The sequence below is a fragment of the Polyodon spathula genome, chromosome 1 (assembly GCF_017654505.1).
Source record: "Polyodon spathula isolate WHYD16114869_AA chromosome 1, ASM1765450v1, whole genome shotgun sequence".
Classification (NCBI taxonomy): domain Eukaryota; kingdom Metazoa; phylum Chordata; class Actinopteri; order Acipenseriformes; family Polyodontidae; genus Polyodon; species Polyodon spathula.
The window spans coordinates 104,314,063-104,334,417 of record NC_054534.1 but is presented as its reverse complement, the minus strand read 5'-3'; the positions used below and the strand labels follow the sequence as shown (position 1 = coordinate 104,334,417).

General features: G+C 37.2%; 1 protein-coding gene across 1 annotated transcript in view; it reads right to left on the bottom strand.

The window, feature by feature from the left end:
* LOC121317743 (catenin alpha-2) overlaps positions 1-20,355 on the bottom strand; it is a 502,323-nt gene that overhangs the window by 477,839 nt on the left and 4,129 nt on the right. The window contains exon 2 of the mRNA XM_041258019.1: positions 1,687-1,793. Coding sequence (XP_041113953.1) covers positions 1,687-1,788 — 102 coding nt within the window. The 5' untranslated portion in view covers positions 1,789-1,793. The remainder of the gene's footprint in view (positions 1-1,686; positions 1,794-20,355) is intronic.

Sequence of the window (20,355 nt, the reverse complement as noted above, 5' to 3'; positions counted from 1 at the left end):
ATTATAACTACACATTTGCTTAAGCATTACTCCCCACTTAATTTCAGTTTCTAAATGCATCTGCCTGTCAGGCAAGAACACTGTAAAATGTTTTCTTTACAGTATTTTTTAAGTAAACCATGTAATTCTCTTATCTAAATCCACTTTAGATTTTTCTCAAGAATGGCATGTAATTAAAGAAAACAAAATTCATTTTTTATATAAAATATGTTCAAATTCTTCATTTAAGAAATACATGTCTTTATTAATGTACTGTAGGCTTTTACACTAATGTGAAATTCTAAATTGCTCTTGGCTGTATGTCTCTGTTGCATTCGCTTATTCAAACTTTGAACAAGATGTTGAGCAGAGAATAGTTTATAAAATATAACACCACGTCACGTAATACATGCTGCTATTGCATTACAGTATATAGTACTGTACAGTATGAACTAAAAAAAACCTCAACATTATCAGTGTTAGTCTCTGTACAGCTGAATTAGTCAGATTTCACTTCTCTGATGTACTGAAGGAGCTGTCCATGGTCTCTATCCACTGTATCATTGACTCTGTCAGTAGTGGTAGTTACTCAGCCAGCATGATGACTCAACAAACAAACTAGCCTGTTCTATGCCATTGCACATTGCTTGGAAGGTTGCAAATACAGCATAACCCTTGGCCGTGCCTTAGACTGATACAATTCGATATTCATGTTTGCAGAGGCTGGGACCTCTTTACTCTAACAGATACACCCGTGAGGATTTAGCAGGCATGAAGCCAACACTATACTGGCAATCAAGTGGTAGCTTGTCTGGTCCAGTTATGAGGGGGTGGGGTGGGAGTGGAAGGGTGGGCAGATGCTTCAGTGGTGCTGCTATTACAGTACTGCGGTTACCTCAGTCAGATGTGTTGACTGACACGGCAATAATCCATAATCTACATATTTTTGCAAATTAAATAACAGATAAAAAGTTCAAGGATAAATTACATATTTCAAACATCAACATCTATAATCACGATGTATCTTGACATGCTGTACAATGTAAACAGAATCCAACAAATATGTATAAAATAAGTTACTATAATTGACTACACCGTGTAACAAATTATTATTTTTTTTTTTTTGGTTCCTGGGTAGTAAGTGTTATTTCCTAATTGCTTATGCCTCAAAAGTATAGAAAATGGCTATTATTCCCTACAAACTTTGCTTTTGTGACCAGGACAGTGATATTTCTAAATATCACTATTTCCAATGGGAAAACGGGCAAATGTGCGTCTTTTCATTCACATAAAGTCAGAAAAAAACAACATATGAATCCAAATTAACATGTATTTATACTAAAGTAATACAAAAATGACTACAAAAGATTTAGAAGGGAGTAGTTTTTCGAGATTTACGATTATACTGTATGGCTATTATACTAATAGTCATTTTGTATACTTTTGAGGCATAAGCAATTAGGAAATAACACTTACTACCCAGGAACAAAAATTGTGTTATATAGTGCTATTAGTAACAGATAAAAGTGACAGATCTTTTCTGAATCCAACTAATTATAGACATTATTGATTGAACCTCTAAATGTACGAAAGCGTCTTGGTCTGCTGAAATTGTTTTAACACTCACAGAGCACTGTGCAATGAAACTAACATGCATTTAAAGAGGTTCTATTCCGATTCCTGTTTCTAGTTTATACAGTCTCCTACCTGTGTGACCAATGGCTCCAGAAGCCGTTCCACTGTAAGGGTTCTTATCTCTAAACTCTTTGGGTCCCATTTCAGCAGGATAGGTGATGTTGCAGTAGTCATGTTCGCTGAGGATAAAAAACAAAAACAGTGTCAAATTCTGTCTTTAGAGAATGCAGAGCATGTACTCCCAGGGTTGCTGCAATCTCTTATCTTTAACAATAAAAAACGTGAACATTAAACCCACTGTTGTTTGCTTTAATGCTTTATACCACAGCTTTGCACTAAATATAGCCCCAAGATGCAAAGTGTAGGCTACTTCTTGAAAAATCTGTATCAATTGTGTTAAGATGAAAGGGAGGGAAACAAGTTATTATTTATAAGTATAAATATTTGATTCCCCTTTTTTACACTGTAAGAAAATGTCATATTCTTGTGCAGAAGTAACAACTATGAATTTCTACACTGTATTGCCCCAGTTTTACATTACATGTACCTGAAGGGTTCAGAATGGAAATGTCAGATACGGCTCTTTAGACTGTACTTTGTGTGGCATTTGTTGTCAAAATCATTCATCCCTCTCCACTCCTCTAGAAGACAATCAATGCATACTGTAAGTTTTGCCTCAGTGCACACGATTTATAAACCTTCCACTGCATTGTTCATACTCAGCATGATATGTTTATAGCACTCCACAGCCTCAGAATATCTTATTCTGTTCCCTTGAAACACTAGTAGTGATATTTGACTTAGTTTAGCAATACAAGGCTTCTTTATTTTGAAGTAAATTTACTCCAGACACTGTTTCCTTTAAAGGACCTAATCCTCTAATAATCCCCACATTCAGACAAAACAGCTCACACATGTAATACACACAACAGACCAACATGCTACTGCAGTTTGCCTAAAAAAGGTATTTGTACTGTATGCTTGGACACAAAGCACACTCAGTTTGTTTGCTAACACACCAGGGGTACAATCCCTATTGGTTTGTACAAAGCTATTGTATAAATGATACAGATTTACACCTGCAATGTAATTGGAATTAAAGCTACTGTTTGAAAGTTGGTTTTGTGCGTACAGTATACCTTGGTAACGAATGAGCGGAAATATAAAGTATTTCGGTGAAATTTCTCTCCAATTATTATTTATTTATTTATTTGGCAGTTGCCTTTATCCATTATTTGCTGTATTCAGTGTCCATACTGTATATGACTATTTATTTATTTGTATTGTATGCATTTTTTTTTTTTTTTTTTTTTTTTTTTTTTTTGCAGTATACAGTAAATTCTGCAAAAGGGATGAAGTCAACATCTTACCATCCCTGGAAAGAAACCCTGAAAAGACCACTAAAAGACAAGGGGAAAGAAATTAATTGCCACACTTATACTTGAGGCAATGGACAGTCATGCATGTTATCTCTTGCAAGATCTGTTAACTCCTGCAAATGTTTTTAATGTATTGATTTTATTTTTTAATTAAGTAAAAATGTTTGCCTGTGCTAGTTCATTTTGCTACAGATGGTGCATTGTTACAGTGTGCCAATACTGTGTTATACAGTATTTCATTCATAATAAGTTAACATTCTTCGAGATGTTCTTGTAATGCATGTTAATTTCATGTTGGTTTAATTGCATGTTGAGAGTGAGGTTGCTATGGAGATGGCAAGCTAATCAGCTTTTCTATGCAGCCAGCTTAACATTTACTGCAGCTCTCTGGAAAACATGTGGGGAAGTAACATTGGAAAGAGTAAAACAGTAGAAATCAGTTCTTTAGGAACCTCTTTAGAGTCTGGAATTTTAATGTAGGAATTGTTATTGTTTAAATGGCCTAAAATATGAATGCACTGTAACTGCAGGACTGTTTTGCTGTTATTTGTACAGTAACAGCAGTCTGAAACATTACTATAGGTACAGTGTGGCACTTGTGTGAAATGTTACTGGTCAATAAGAAGCAGAAAAGAAGTGCAATTCTTATGCAGCATTCAAAATGTGTGCTTTCCTGAGTGGACAGTAGAATAACAGTGAGTGTAGGGTTTAAAACCTGGCATATTAGGGTCTTTGTTGCTTTATAATGTAATATCTTTCATTTTATATAGCACCTTTAATAGTGGACCACCATCACAACGCCCTTTACAGATGAAGGCTGTGAACTGTGCATTATATGCAGAGTCACTTACAATAGGACATTGATTTAACATCTCATCTGCAGGTCGGAGCACAAGGAGGTTAAGTGACTTGCTCAAGGTCACACAGTGAGTCACTCAGTGGCAGAGGTGGGATTTAAACCGGTGACCTTCTGGTTACAAGCCCTGGACTTCAACCACTGGACCACAATGACTCCTACAATGTAGGAATTGTAAATTATTGCACTCAAATGCTTTATTGGTCACACCACCAAAAACCTTCCATGTAAATAACTTCTGGACGACCAAACTCACATAACACTCACTGAAAAAGCTAGAGGCAAACGAGTCCCACATATAAAGTAATGATATTGTTCTGATTTTGATTGTTGCCACAAATCAGACGGCAGTATCAACCGAGGCAGTCGATAAACAAAAAGATCAATAAAAGATATTGTAAGAAGGAGGACACAATGTGTAATGTATTCCCTATGATGTACAGTATTGTTCTTTTAAATGTTGTGTGTATACAGCTCACTGCTATAAACACAGCTGGGCAGGGAGCCCATCTTATTTTATTTTTATATATAATATATATATTAATATATATATATATATATATATATATATATATATATATATATATATATATATATATATATATATATATGACGGGTATTGTCAGTGTCGGTATCTGTAGACACAAACCGTCTGGCATGCTGTGCTCCTTCAACACTCCTCCAAATCTCAGTATGATTGCAACTATGCACACCAAGAAGCGGAGAAGACATTAACATTGTGTTAAGCAGCCTCATAGTACCTTAAGGCACATTTCAAAGTAAACACATTTCTACATAGTACAATTGGCAATAGAAATGAGGGAAGAATCTTTATTGAGGTTAACAAGAGCATCACCTGTATTGACAGTTTTGTTTAGGCTCTTTAACTTGGATTACATTTGTTTTTTTTTTATTGCCTTGACAAGAATGTAGATTTCCTCAAAAGTATGCTTAATTATATAGAGGAAAAGTTATTAGTCATCAAAAGTTTTGTACATGATCTCTGTTGAACATTAATTAGCCTACAACATCCTTTGATATAACCTACTTAACCCAATGACATGATTTATTCCACTGGTTTATGAAAATTATGTTGTGTTATTAGAAGTAAAATGCTTTTAAGGATTAAAATAGAAACCAGGGCTTACGGCTGCCAGAATATCATCAGGTTAAATCATTCCCTGATATTATGCCCAGTTTACAAGAAAATTTCAATTTAAGTTAATGGTTTTGTAAGCATGTCAGGAAGTAAGATAAGGACATGCTTCTACAATATATAATTAAAATATAAATTACTAAAATTTACTCAAAATAAGAAGATGTACAAGAAATGAGAGGCTAAAAAGCTCTACTGAAATCAGCATTGAGCTTAGTCAATTAATCATATGGTGCATTATGTACATTAAGAAGTGTTGACAGTGATTTAATTGCCAATATTCAACCATCAAACCAACATGATGTGACACTGTGTTTGATAGTGATGTTATTATTGAAGGTGACTGGGCTAATTTATAGTAAATAAAATGTGGCTTGACAACTGTAAACCCCCAGGTGCCCTGGTTTATTATCGCCAAGTGAGGATGTATATCACAAGAAATGGTTACTGTTGACACAGACAATATGTGACATGCTATAGTTTTCCATATACCTACAGAAGCTAATACTTTGGAAATTTTTTATTTAGAAATACAATTCTGGGCATGAAAGTGCAACTAAAGGCTGCAGTAACCAAGACTGACCTGCTGACCACAATATAAATAGCCTGATATTCAAATACTACCACCTGCACTGGCTCTCAAAAGTATTCACCCTCCTTGGACATTTCTGCATTTTATTGTGTTACAACATGGAATCAAAATGTATTTAATTAGGAGTTTTTGCCACTGATCAACACAAAAAAAGTCCTTAATGTCAAAGTGAAAAATAAAATTTACAAATTGTTCTAAATTAATTAAAAATATAAAACAGAAAGTAATTAATTGCATAAGTATTCACCCCCTTGAGTCAATATTTGGTAGAGGCACCTTTAGCAGCAATTACAGCCATGAGACTATTTGGATAAGTCTCTACCAGCTTTGCACATCTGGACACTGCAATTTTGCCCATTATTCTTTGCAAAATTGCTCAAGCTCCATCAAGTTGGATGGGGACCTTTGGTGAACAGCAATTTTCAACTCTTTCCACATATTCTCAATTGGATTGAGGTCCAGGCTTTGACTGGGCTACTCCAGGACATTGATCTTTTTGTTTATAAGCCACTCCAGTGTGGCTTTGGCTGTATGTTTGGGGTCATTGTCCTGTTGAAAGATGAATCTTCTCCCAAGTCCCAGGTCTCTTGCAGACTTCAGCAGGTTTTTCTCCAGGATTTCTCTGTACTTTGCTGCATCCATTTTTCCCTCTATCTTCATAAGCTTTCCAGACCCTGACACAGAGAAGCAACCCCATAGCAAGATGCTGTCACCATCATGCTTCATGGTAGGGATGGTGTTCTCCGGATAATGTGTGGTGTTAGAATTGCACCAAACATAGCGCTTAGCATTGAGGCCAAAAAGCTCTATTTTGGTCTCATCAGATCATATAATCTTCTTCCACTTGGTCTCAGCGTCTCCCACATGCATTCTGGCAAACTCTAGCCGAGATTTGATGTGAGTTTTTTTCAACAATGGTTTTCTTTTTGCCACTCTCCCATAAAGGCCAGTTTTGTGAAGCACCCGGGCTATTGCTCCTGTATGCACACTGTCTCCCAGCTCAGCCGTGGAAGACTGTAACTCCTTTAGAGTTGCCATAGGTCTCTTGGTGGCCTCCCTGACTAGTGCCCTTCTCACCTGGATACTCAGTTTTTGAGGATGGCCTGTTCTAGACAGATTCAAAGTTGTGCCATATTCTCTCCATTTCTTAATAATAGACTTTACTGTGCTCTGGGGGATATTCTTATATCCTACCCCTGATTGGTGCTTTTGAAGAACCTTATTCCGGATTTGCTTTGAATGTTCCTTCGTCTTCATGATGTAGTTTTTATTAGGAAATGTACTAACCAACTGTGGAACCTCCCAGAGACAGGTGAATTTAACCTGAAATCATATGAAACACCTTAATTGCACACAGGTGGTCTCCATTCAACTAATTATGTGACTTCTAAAGACAATTGTTTGCACCAGAGCTTGTTTAGGTTTGTCATAGCAAAGTGAATACTTATGCAATCCTTTATTTTCTGTTTTATAATTTTAATAAATTGTAGATTTCATTTTTCACTTTGACACTATGGACTTTTTTTGTGTTGATCAGTGGCAAAAACTCCTAATTAAATCCATTTTGATTCCATGTTGTAACACAATAAAATGTGGAAAAGTCCAAGGGGGGTGAATACTTTTGAGAGCCACTGTAGTAAGTGAAGCATAATTTTTTCTAAAATGAATAGTAGCAATATGAGTTATTTAAATCATGTTTGTTATAATTATTTGCAAATTATTTACGAAGAGACTGTTCAAGTCCTGCGGCCCCAACCACAATCGAAAATAAAAGGATAAATAAAATATAAAAAATAATGTCTAATCTACACGGCAGCAGGGTAATAATGATAATAACAATATACACACATTATATAAAAAATATAAGTGAAATGTTTTATTTCTTGCTGTCACAATTCAAACATTTGTTTGTAAGTCTTTTTTTCTATTATTAGAGTAATGATACTGCAACATAAAAATGAATGAATGAATGAATGGCAAACCCAAAAAGACTGAATGACAATGATTTTAGTATTGTATTAGTTTTCCCAATTACAACCTTAAGTGATACTTGAATAACAAGGGGTGCTTACAGTATAAGAATATAAGGTATGTGAATATGGATAACACCAATCAAGATAAATCAGAAGCAGTTTCACCTTACAAGAATGAATTACCTTGAAGTCATAAGTTCTACTTACCAGGAAACTGCCCCCAGGTAAGCTATAGTGGCCAAATGGAGATTGGAATAGCCAAGTCAAAGGGATAAAGAGGAGGAGGACTAAGGACTATCTGTAATTTAATGGGATATGGTTGCAAATTATATCTTTCAACAGCAACTGAGGTATCCTGCTTTGTTATCCTGAAAGGACTTTGTTCTCAATACAGTAGTATCACATTGCATTTTAATGAGCAATAAGCCACCACAGCACATGATGTATTCCAAAATAATTGGCCAAAAATGTGTCCTGAAACAAAAGTATCATGAACTTTTATTTCAATTAAGGTTGACAGCTCAACATAAATCCCCATGTTGCAGACACCTTCAACTACAAAATGCATGCTTGCTGAGCAACGTGAAAGATCCTTCAGCTGCACTGGAAAAAATGTTGAAATACTGGGTCCAATTTTTAAGTTTATCCAAATTTGTCCACTTTAATTGTGTACCTGTACATCCCATTGGTATACTGTAGATCTCACATATATTACAGTACATCCTAGACTGTACTGTAGGTCTCAATATTTATTTTAAAGCAGTATTTGTTCAGTTGTTGATAGGTTGGTTATTGTAGTGTGTTTTAAACAATTGAAATGTTTTATGCAACAGATCACAATTGTTCTCCTTGTGTAGAAATGGCACCGGGAGAAAGTTGTTCAAAGGCACAGATCAGGGGATCAGGAATATAAAAAAAAAAATATCAAAGACCCAAGACCCTGCCTAGATCAGGCTGTACCTCCAAACTGGATGACCGAGCAAGAAGGAGACTGATCACAAAGGCTACCAAGAGGCCAATGGCAACTTTACAAGAGCTGTAGGCTTTTATGGCCAAGACTGGTCAAAGTGTGCATGAGACAACAATATCCCAGGCACACCACAAATCTGGCCTGTATGGTACGGTGGCAAGAAGCCATTACTCAAGAAAGCCCACCTTGAATTTAATTTGAAGTATGCAAAAAAAAAAAACACTCGGGAGATTCTGTAGCCATGTGGCAAAAAGTTTTGTGGTCTGACAAAACTAAAATGGAACTTTTTGGCCTAAATGCAAAGCGTTATGTTTGGTGCAAACCAAACACAGTGCATCACCCAAAGATCACCATCCATACCGTGAAGCATAGTGGTGGCAGCAACATGTTATGGGGATGTTTCTCATCGGCAAGGACTGGGGCACTTGTCAGGATAGAAGGGAAAATGAATGGAGCAAAATACAGAGAAGTCCTTGAGAAAAACCTGCTGCCCTCTGCAAGAAAGCTGAAACTGGGACAGGAGTTCACCTTTCAACATGACAATGACCCAAAGCACACAGCCAAAGCTACACTGGAGTGGATAAGGAACAAAACGGTAAATGTCTTTGAGTGGCCCAGTCAGAGCCCCGACCTAAATCCAATCGAAAATTTGTGGCATGACTTCAAGATTGCTGTCCATTAATGCTCCCCAAGAGCTTGAACATTTCTGTAAAGAAAAATGGTCAAATACTGCCAAATCTAGGTGTGCAAAGTTGGTAGAGACCTATCCCAACAGACTCACAGCTGTAATTGCTGCCAAAGGTACTTCCACCAAGTATTAACTCAGGGGGGTGGAGACTTATCCAATTATGATTTCAGTTTTGCATTTTTAATATATCATTCTTTTTTCAATAAAACCTTTTTCCACTTAACAGTGTGGTGTATGGGAAAAAAATCCTCATTTAAATGCATGAAACTCATTTTGCTTAATACCATCTGTAAAAATATGCAACAGTATGTGTGTCATTTTTTTCACCTCCTTCCTTCCTTCTTTCACAATGTCAATCATTATGCCGTCTTCTCAGGGTGCCTTTCCTGTCTTCATTTGTTTGACAGCATGTTTCACGTCTTCCGGTAGAACGTCTGGAACTTCTTCCTCGGGTTGCATTTTTTCCATCTCGTCTTCATCATCTGCTACATTGCTCTTTTCATCTTTGTATAATTTTCTGTGAAAGTCTTCGACTCTCTTCAAAATCAATTCACTGTTCTTGATGACAGTCCCATCCTCTTGTTTGATGGCTAAATTCAGTTTTTTTCCCCGACAATTAGTCTTTATTTTGCTTTCTTCATGCTTCGATTGTTTTCAATTGTTTTCTCTACCAACCTACAGTTGAACAACCACATGTCCTCAGTAATGTGCTTTCATACTGTCTTGCACAGCTCAACGTATTCAATCTTTGACTTCAAGCTGCTGTTTGTTTCATTTAACTTCTTTTCCTTATGAGGTCTTTTTGTCTCTTGCATGATCTTCTGGTCGCATTTTGTGTTAGCGATGTTTTTTTGCTGTGTCTACAATTACTTGCGTCACTTCCTCAATAATTTGTTTACCTCGATTGCTTAATCTTTTTGCAGATCTTGAAGAGTGCTGAATCTATTCTTCAATTCCAGTTGAAATACCAGGCTTTGCTAATGGAGCATTTCTAGATTGATTGTGTTGGATTTCGTCATCACAAGTTTTGCTCTCTCCAGTGCTGTGTTTAGGTGTATTTTCCTGTGTTAAAATTGTTTAGTACTAAAACATCTTATACGGCGTGCTTCTTGTTGGTGAGTATGTAGTCAATTTCATTCTTCACTCTGTTGGGTCCTCTGCATGTCCATTTCCTTCTTCTGGAAGTAGGTGTTCATGATGAATAAGTTCTTGTTCTCTGCAAATATGAATAGTCTGTCGCCCATCTCGTTTCTGTCGCCATGTCCAGATTTTCATCCTCTTGCTAGGCTCCGATTTTGGAGTCACCGATGATCAACTTATAGTGGCTCTTCCCATTTTAGTGTAGTTCTTGTACTTCATTGTAAAAATCTTCGACTTCTTCAACTGACTAGCTTGTTGTTGGTGAATATGCTTGGATAACCTGGAGTTCACACTTCTTTGAAACTGAAATCAGTCTTGCGGACCTCTCTGACGTGCTGTCAATCTCTGTTATGTTATTCTTGATTCTCTTCTGGACAATTAATCCAATGCCTCCTGTTCGTCTATCTGAAGTGCCTTGGTAGAAGAGAAGATGTCCACTCTTGAGGTCTAGTAGTCCTTTGTTTTTTCGCCGTACTTTGCTTAGTCCTACCAGGTCCCACTTGATTCTTCCAAGTTACTCTTCCAACTCTTGAAGTCTTGCTTCACCTGAAAGAGATCTGCAGTTGTATGTGGCCAAGGTCCGTGTTCTGTGGCAGTCTAAAATCCTAAACCCGGTTATATATATATATCCCTTATATATATATATATATATATATATATATATATAATATATATATATTAAGTGTCTGAGTGGTTTTAAATATATATAATATATTATTTTTGGTGAGTCTGTGAAGAATTGGGATACATTACACATCACAAGACAATTGTTCTGAAGGATGACAAGGGATTTAAAAAAATCAGTAGCTCAAGGCATCACAACAAGATTCTTTCAGCCGTCTGACAAGCCTTTACAAGCAGAAGGTGCCGGTCAGATAGTCTTTGCTCACACAGAGGGAACTTGTTTTTTTCTTTAAACCTAAGAATAATATTTGGAAGCATTTATGAATGCAATAATTACTGTAATTGTCTTGGAAAATCCTTTCTTAAAGTGTAGAAGTTTGAAAAGGGCTGAAACGATTTGACCCATGCTATCTCAAATCAATGCTGATAACGAGTCACACGTATGTAGGGATTGAATAGTGTAATTCTGTTTTTACAGGCCTTCCCGATTTTTCTAACATTTCATGACCAGCTTCTCCAAAACTAAACTAAGAAAGCACATTAGCCCTGTGCTGGCATCCTTACACCGGCTGCCAATAATTTAATAATAATAATTTAATAATTTAGATAATTTAAAGTCCTACTTTTGACCTATAAAGCTTGTAGGGAACTCAGCCCTGATTACATCTGTGAGCTGGTGAAGCCATACACTCTGCGTGGTTCTCTTCGTTCCTCTAACTCGGGTCTACTCTCTGTTCCTTCTTTCCACCTTGTCTCTATGGGTGTCTGACAGGGCATCGCCACAGCCTGGATGTTACTTGGCAGGGAGAAGGAGTCAGACACAGAATGCTTGCAGTTAACGAAACACAGAACACTGGAACTAAATAAACAAGCACGGTGGCCAAAACAAACAGTTAAACAAAAAAATACATAATATATATTATATATATATATATATATATATATATATATATATATATATATATATATATATATATATATATATATATATATATATATAAGTATATATATTATATTATATGTGTAATACAATACACAGCACACCAAACAAGTACCTCCACCTCTCACCAATGCTAATCCTTTCTTACTAACCCGTGATCACCTATACCTGTGGCTGCAGTGTGACTGTTAAGGGGATTTGGATAATTTATTCAATTGAGGGCTCCAGCCACATCCCCACATGTTTTTGCTGGGAGGATTTTAACCCCCTCCCCCCCACCCTACCCAACACGCACACACTTGTGCACCGACAGGGCTTACACCCTGCCACACTGCCGCACACCTCTCCCTTGTGTGTGGCACACATAGCCGCTATCAGCTACCTAAAACACCAACCCCCTCCCCTCATGTTCATCCTTTTCCCTGTGGATTCTCATGGGTTGGTTGGTGCTCGGGGCTGTGGTGCAGGTCTCCTCACTTCCTCCTTCTACCAGGATATCCCAAACTCTGATAGTGGAGCAAGGCATCCCAGCAGCGAAAATGCTGCTAGTGGCAACGCTGGCAGTGGAAACGCTGAGCTGTGCAGGGCACATTTGCAGCGGAAATGCTGCTAGTGGCAACATTGGCAGAGGCAATGCTGACAGCGTTGTGAGGCACTTTGGCAGCGGATAACTCTGCTGTGAAAAGTGCTATATAAAAAAAAAACAATTGTATTGTGTTGTATTGTAGGATGTAAAGATATATCACCACATACACGGTAAATCCCAACAATATCCAACGTAAAGTACAATTCCAGCAGGAAGGACCAGGTCTTCGTTAAACTTTAGCCTGTAGGCTTGAAGTATTACATTTTCTCTTTTTTTTCTTATAAGCTAGTGTGCTGTGAACCAATAAACAGGTCATATTAACCAGCTCACATACTGCCCCTAAAAAGATGATATACCATATAAAATGAAATTACATATTGATTTGATTGTAAAAACAAACACTTGGAGATTATGGTCCATATCTGCATTCAGCGCTTTCGCAAACAGCAATTAGCTGAGCGTGGCAAGAAATGATTAATGCAGTTATATAAATTTTGTCATCTAATATATTGCTTTATCAATACAAGTGGCTTTCAGAATTAAAAATAGACGGCATTTGCATGCGCAGTTTTTATTACTGTACTACCAGTATAAATCTTGTCAAAACCACTGTTGTTCTTGTGGTGCCTCCCACTAAATTTGACCTACAGTAACATCATTTCAGTCAAATAACTTTTCATTCTTTGTATGACTCCATCCTCAAATCCAATTAGTGACCCTAGGAGACTTGATAATGAATTTGGTACATCATAAATAAGTTGTATGTTATGGTTGCTGGTAAATGTCACACATTAACTATTCATTTTATAACAACAGACACAGAACATTCTGAATACTGCTATGACCTAATTAAAGTGTCAGTCAAGATTTACCAGCTGATGTTCAATTGTTTTGCCTGTGAACTAATTTTGCACTGCTCCGCTTTTCTTAGCTTTGCTCCAAAATACTTTTTTCAGAAGCCTTTTTTTAATACAGAGCAATCATTTGCTCCACTGGTACCCGGTGCTCCTGTGCATCTCATTATCTCAGTGTGCCTTGCTGAGGTCCCATTTTCAATCCGAAAAGAAGAGCGAAAAAATCCACTGGGTTCCATTATTTTCCACCTAGTTCAAAGTGGTATAAAATGAGGAGCAAGCTACAAAACAGACAGTTCAAACTGATATATGATAACGAACCATAATGGTTTTCTATACTATTGATAATCCACAAACTGCACATTTTAAAGGCATGAATTAAATTTCACCATTTTGAAAAATTAGCTACTACAGGATGATAGACAGAGGCTGGGATGTTAAAACTTGTAAACTTATCAGAGTATTTAAATAATAGCCTGATATGTAGCTTACTTTTAATTCATACCAGTAGGCTACTTTATTAGTAGTCCTAGTTGTAGTCATATTAGTATTATTATTATAGGTTTTGTACAGCATGTACAGTAATTTCAGTATCAGTAACATCGTTGTACAGCCTTCAAACATATGCACTTAGCAGAAGACAAAGTCTGTAATTTCATTAAATATTTAAATGGATCAATTTGCTAAATTACAGATTACATTATTTTCCAACAACATTTTCATTTGGGTGCAGCGTGCACAGCATGCTTTTACACAGTGTAAGCTTCAATGCTTTAATTGTTGGATGAATATGCAACCTCGTAGAACAGTCTTTTTCAGGAAGTTACTGTATATTCCAGTTAACAGAAGTAGTGACGTGCAGAGCAAAATCTTTGACTGTCGGCCTGTTAGTGTGCATTGAGCCATATGCAAGTTATTAGGAATATTTACAGCTTCAATCAGCTTGATATGCAAATGTTCTTTTTTTTTTTTTTTAAAGGCAATCTTTAACGAAATCTTATTTTTGTTGATGTTACAAAATTAGAAAAATAAAACTTTTTTTAGGGAGTTTTTTTACTTTAAAAGGACCTGATTAAATGCTCTCTGTCACGTGTGATCTACTCTACATTACAGGGAGCACTGTCTCAGAAATGCACTATTTTAATTTGTCTAGGTGTTGATAGATGTCTCAAGTGATGGTCCGAATCGTGATTCCGACCCGTGTCTCCTTCCAATGCCTTGACACTGGCCTATCATGGCCATTGGCTGGTTCAACTCCAAATACTCCCACCTGTATTCCTTGATGTTACAGTAGTTTTGATATGAATTGTAAATTTCCCACAGCATACTTTATCAATGCATTATAGGAGGATCTTGATACACATCTCTATGCAAGGTGACACGTACCCTACACTTAAAGAGTAAGTAGCGGGGTTCCGAAGAATATGGCGTTATACTTCCTCATGTGATGCTACAGCTGTTTAAATAACGTACCTGTAATTTATCTTTTCATTGTTAGCATCCTGACAACTTTTCACACTTACAACATTAAAGTCTATTTCAAAGCTCTTTTCACTTTGAGATCTGTCCTCTAAAAAATAAGGGTTCTGGATTTTCTGCTGTTACCTGTTTGGCAACGTGGGCAATTCTACCAGTGCACTAGAGCAGCCATTTAAAAAAGAGCTTTGAAACATACTTCAAAGTTGTAAGTATAAAAAGTTGTCAGGATGTTAACAATGAAAATAAAAATGACAGGTATGTTAGTTAAACAGTTGTAGCAACACCTGGGAATGTATAACGCTTTATTTTTTGGAACCTTGCTACTTACTTTTTAAGTTATAAACCTTTGGGAGATTAATTTTGCCTGTACTGTTCTTTAGAAGATTTTTTTGGTAAAACGGTTTTAAGAAGTGGCCTACTGTCATCCTATAATACTTGTGATGTACAGAGATGGATAACATTTGTTGGCAGTAAACTTTGTACAATATTGTGTAGTATATCTGACATTTTTTAATAGCATACTGCTATCCTTCAACTCCAGTCCAAGTTTCTATTCAAACTAACCCGTGGTGCAAAAAACAAACAAAATAAAATATACTGTATATTGCAGTTAGCAGTGCACCGATAATCGGTAGCCTATGGGCGTGGCACTGATATAAGGAAAAAAATCACAATCGGCTATCAGCAGTTTTAGTTATTTTAGCACCGATATTCATTTTTGAATTTCCTCCAGCACCGAATTGAATGTTTGGTGCACTTACTACACTAATGACGCAAGAACACTGAGACAGTAATGTTCCTTGCAGTATTGCGTAACAATCCTGCAGTAAATATGTCTCAAAAGAGCAGTGTTTGATTTTTTTTTTTTTTTTTTTTTTTTAATATCTGAAGACATTAACAGGATAATCAAGTTGTGTGCAGCAGAACAGACTTGATGCTGCATTAAATCCAACAATGAACTAACTGTCAGTAGAATATTATTCTGATGCTTTTATTTTATTTTTTTTAGGTTGAATCATAAATAACATTGATGGTTTAAGTTATTGGTAGTCTGTAGGCGTATTTCGGGGGACGAGATCAGGGACTCCACCCTGCTTTCCCTGTTAATCTTCTCCTATTTCCTATTTAAGTTGGAATCTCACACAGCTCTCTGTCTAGCGTTTTCAGTTTGTTTTCTCATCTTGTGTTTTCGCTTTCTATCTTTACTAATGTCTAAACTTCGTCTTCTCGTTCTCTCTTCTGACAATTTTCCTACCTGCTCCAAAGATTTCTTGTCTTTCAGCTTCTTTCCTTCTCACTGTAGCAGCTGCATCGCCAGTTAAGCCCTTCACCAAACTTTATAAAGCTGTTTTACAAAGGCATCAACATTCCCATCTGCAGCAATCACCTATTTACATCTATTGCGAAGCTTTGCCTTTTCCTCCGCCTGCAAACGACTACAAACAAGCGCCCCTCCTCGACTTTTCTTTTAAAGATTTGTACATCAACAAGATTCTGAAAGCTATCTTCGTAAAGGTATTTTCTCCTCCGTAGCAGTTCAGTGTTAAAGCAACAGTAGTGTCCCTCCCTACCTGGTCATTCGATAACAGAATCGCACAATTCTGTTACTCTCTCGTCTCTTTGCGGACGCCATTGCAGCCTCTGCTCCCTCAATGCCTGCCTCCGCAGTAGATCTGTCAATCATCTCACTTGCGTCTGTTCCTCATGTGGGTTCTTAGTTTAACAATTCACTTCTACTTACGTTCAGCAGCCAACACACAAAAATCATAATGGGTAAGGACGTTCATTTGGTTTCAATTCCCAGTTCAACACGGGAACCCCAGCTTTGCTCTCGTTCTAGTTTTGAACTTTGTAATGTATTACGTGAAGCCTACTTCCATAACATCACTTTCAAACAATAAATAGGCCAAATCTCTTCCTAGATAGTCAGATAGACGATGCTCGGCAGGCCATGCCTCACTTGCCGCCTGTGAGGTCAACAGCTCCTTCTATCAGGCGTCACTTTCCTACTCTCACTAACTTTCCACTCTCCTAACATCAGAAAATAAATAATTGAAAGTAAAATTTTACACTCAAGTCACGCAACATTAACTTCCACACCATCAAGAGCTGGAGCAATACTGTATTCTACACCGTGGAGCACTCAGTTAGATACGGGAGTACTGTGTTCTACGAGTACCATAAAGCATACTCCGCTAAAGCCACCACCATCTTATCAGCAGATAACCATTTGGTTGATCGGTCTGATTTTAGACCTCTTAACCGCATTTTCAGCGATTTGTGAGCCAACACCTGCGAGCTCTGTGCATCCACAGCCCATTCTACTTAATTCTGTCCAAATACAATCCACCGTCATTCTCTTTCTACACAGATTTGCCACAATATTATAGAATATCGCCAGATTTCAGGTGTTGGCAGGATTCAGCATCAGAGCATTTAGGATAAACATTCCAATCACGTGGACTATTGATCACAAGGAAATCTATTTTCTAAAGCCAATGTCCAGATGGCAGTTTAATACCACAAGTTCTATATTTATTTTAGCTGGTACTTTCACTGCTAAAGTCGTGTTTTTTCAAATCAGGTTAATATTTAATTCAATCTGAGCTGCCAGTCTGGGATGGAAACCATGTCCTTTGATTTATCAGCGTTTCAACCAAACCAGCCTCCTACCTTGGAGAACACACAAATAGACTGCTCCTAATCAAATCAATAGATTTTGCAGCAGCCTCACAGCAACGCATTCTACATCTCTCCTGAAAGCAACCTTATCTTTGGCTCCATCTAAATCACCTTAACACTTAAAGACTAACATCAACATCCTATCAAAATTCTGGTTGGCTGAAAATTGTACAACAACCTCCTGCAATCTGCACTTCATGCAGCTTAAATTTGCTCATATCTCACAATGAGTTTCTTTTCACTCACTTCAGCAGATCTCTGCTCTCTACAGCAGGCCACCGCACACTACTGAATGCAGTCCATCACACACTGTTACAGATCACCACTTCAGCAGATCTCTGTTCTCAACGAAGCAAGAAAGGATATTAAGATGTGGGCTATTTTAATTTGTCACTGGAACGGCCTGTCCTTATTCTATGAAGATCTGATTTCAGCTCCTCATGATTTGAATCTTTTTAATGATGCTTCATTCTTAGGATTTGGGGGTTACCTAGGGACTGAATGGTTCTCTAGTAAAGTAAAAATAGTAAATTCAGAATCTTTCTTCCCACCTCAAAGCTGCAGCTCTTCTGGGACTGTATCTCATCGTTGCAGCTGCTCACATCTGGGGCCACCAATGGTCAAGAAAATCTATCACATTCTTTAGCGACAATACATCTACAGTCCATATTATCAATAAAGGAAGATCTTCCTTTCCTCTTATAATGCAGTTGCTACGTTGCCTCATTTGGCTTTTAGTGTCTTTTTAATTTCTTCATTCAAGCATCTTGCATTCCTGGTTCACATAATAATGGAGCTGATGTTCTTTCTCTCCTACAGATCGCCACAGTTCAGCAGTTGGTTCCCACAGCATCTTCAGCACCACTCCAAGTTCCACAATACCAGCATCTAGTATTCCTGTGAGCTCTTCTGTCTTCAATCTTCTTCAAACTGCTAGAAATTACATGTCTGCTGCCTTAGCTCCATCAACAAGATCATCCTACTCTACAGTCTGGTTGTCTTTCTCCTACTTCTGTGCAAAAACAAAACAAAAACAAAAACAAAAAAAAACACCCAAATTCAGCCAGTTCCATTTAATCAAGACTGGATCCAAGCCTTTACTGTCCATGCACGAGACATTCTACACCTCTTCACTTCCACAATCAAGTCTTACATCTCCAGAATTCAGTTCCATTACCATCTCATGTGTTCTCTCCGATTTCTTCTGGCCATTCCAGCAATCCGCCTGATGCTCCGTGGCATATCTAAGAGCGCCCCTCCTACTTCCCCATCTCGACTTCCTATATCTTCGGATATTCTACAGTCGCTCACATAAATCTTGTGAAAAGGCTGTTTCAACCCATTCGAAAGTCATGTGCTTAACTACTTTCTTTGGATTCCTCAGGTGCTCTGAATATACAGTCCATCCCTTTCCAGCTTTCCTTTTCTCGGAATCCGTTCCAACGACATCTCTTTAGTTCCAGATTTTTATTTCCTAATTGTGCTCTGCATCTCTAAGACAGATCAACTTTGTCAGGGTCAATTTCTCCTTTATGTCCCTACACCTCAATGTCTAGATACATCTACAGCAAGAAGTCTTTCTTCATGACGGCTCCACTGTTTACCAGTTCCTCCCGTGCAGTAATTACAAGACATTGGTTCTCAACTCACCTTGCCTCTCTCATCTCCAAAAGCAGGCCTTTCTCCTCAGCTCTCTACTCCTCACTCCTTCAAAATTGGAGCAACCACCTTAGCAGCAAAATTAAATTAAGAGCCTAAGGCACTGGTCTTCATTAGCAGTAAAATCATACACACGCACATCTGTTTCTGATATAGCTGCAGCTCACCAAAAAAAAAATTGTTAGCATGCCTGGAATGGGAGTTACCTGGTCCACCAGAGGTTTTCCTCCCTAATGGGGGTTAGTTCCTCTCCACTGTGCGGCAGGTAAACACATAATTTCACTCTACCTATTTTTTTGTCCAAAAAAACCAAAACACTAATCCATCTTGTTTGGCTAGTATGTCTATATTATTACTACTACACAGTGTACTTCGGAATGACCTTTTGTGATTTGTTGATCTTGTATTCGACCGCAGAAATTGATTACTGTGCTGTCTTTTGTTAAAAATGCAAGTAAAAAATGCAAGTTTAACTGAATTTTGTAATATGAAATGTAATATTTTTATGGTTTAAAAATGTTTTTTTTTTTTTTTTTGGTTAACTAAACAATTTAAGTTGTGCTGCGTTGCAGTGTATACTTAAAATAAGAATTTAACTAAAACTGTTGTAGTTGACACTGCCTAGGCAAAAAATGTTTTTCTACTGTACAGTATAGGTAGAAGTTATAATATACACTGTTTGACAGCAAGTGGCTATAAAAGTTAGTAACATTATATATTTTTTCTACAGAAGTGTTTTTACTAGTGCACATGCCAAATGTTATTTTTGTGTGACTATGTTGTAAAAACAAAATGTATACTATAAATTGCTGTCAAGCACACACTATAAGTCTAATACTTTGTATTAATTTTCTAAAGTACCTACCTAAATGCAACAAGTAAACAATACCTGTCATTTCGGCCATAAACATAAGTAAACAATATATGTTCATTTTTTAACATCTGTAATTTTAAAACAGTTTAAATATAGGTCAGATGTCTTGTGCTAGTAGTTTACAATAGCGTACCTGCACTGTCTATTATTGTTATTGGCCGTTTAGTCATATAAGCCTAATCATCAGCTATCGGTATCGGGCAAGAAAAACTGAGGTCAGTGTTACTCTTAACTTCACAGTTGCAGCTATTTTTAATAGGCTGAAGAACTTTAGATCAAATTAAACTCT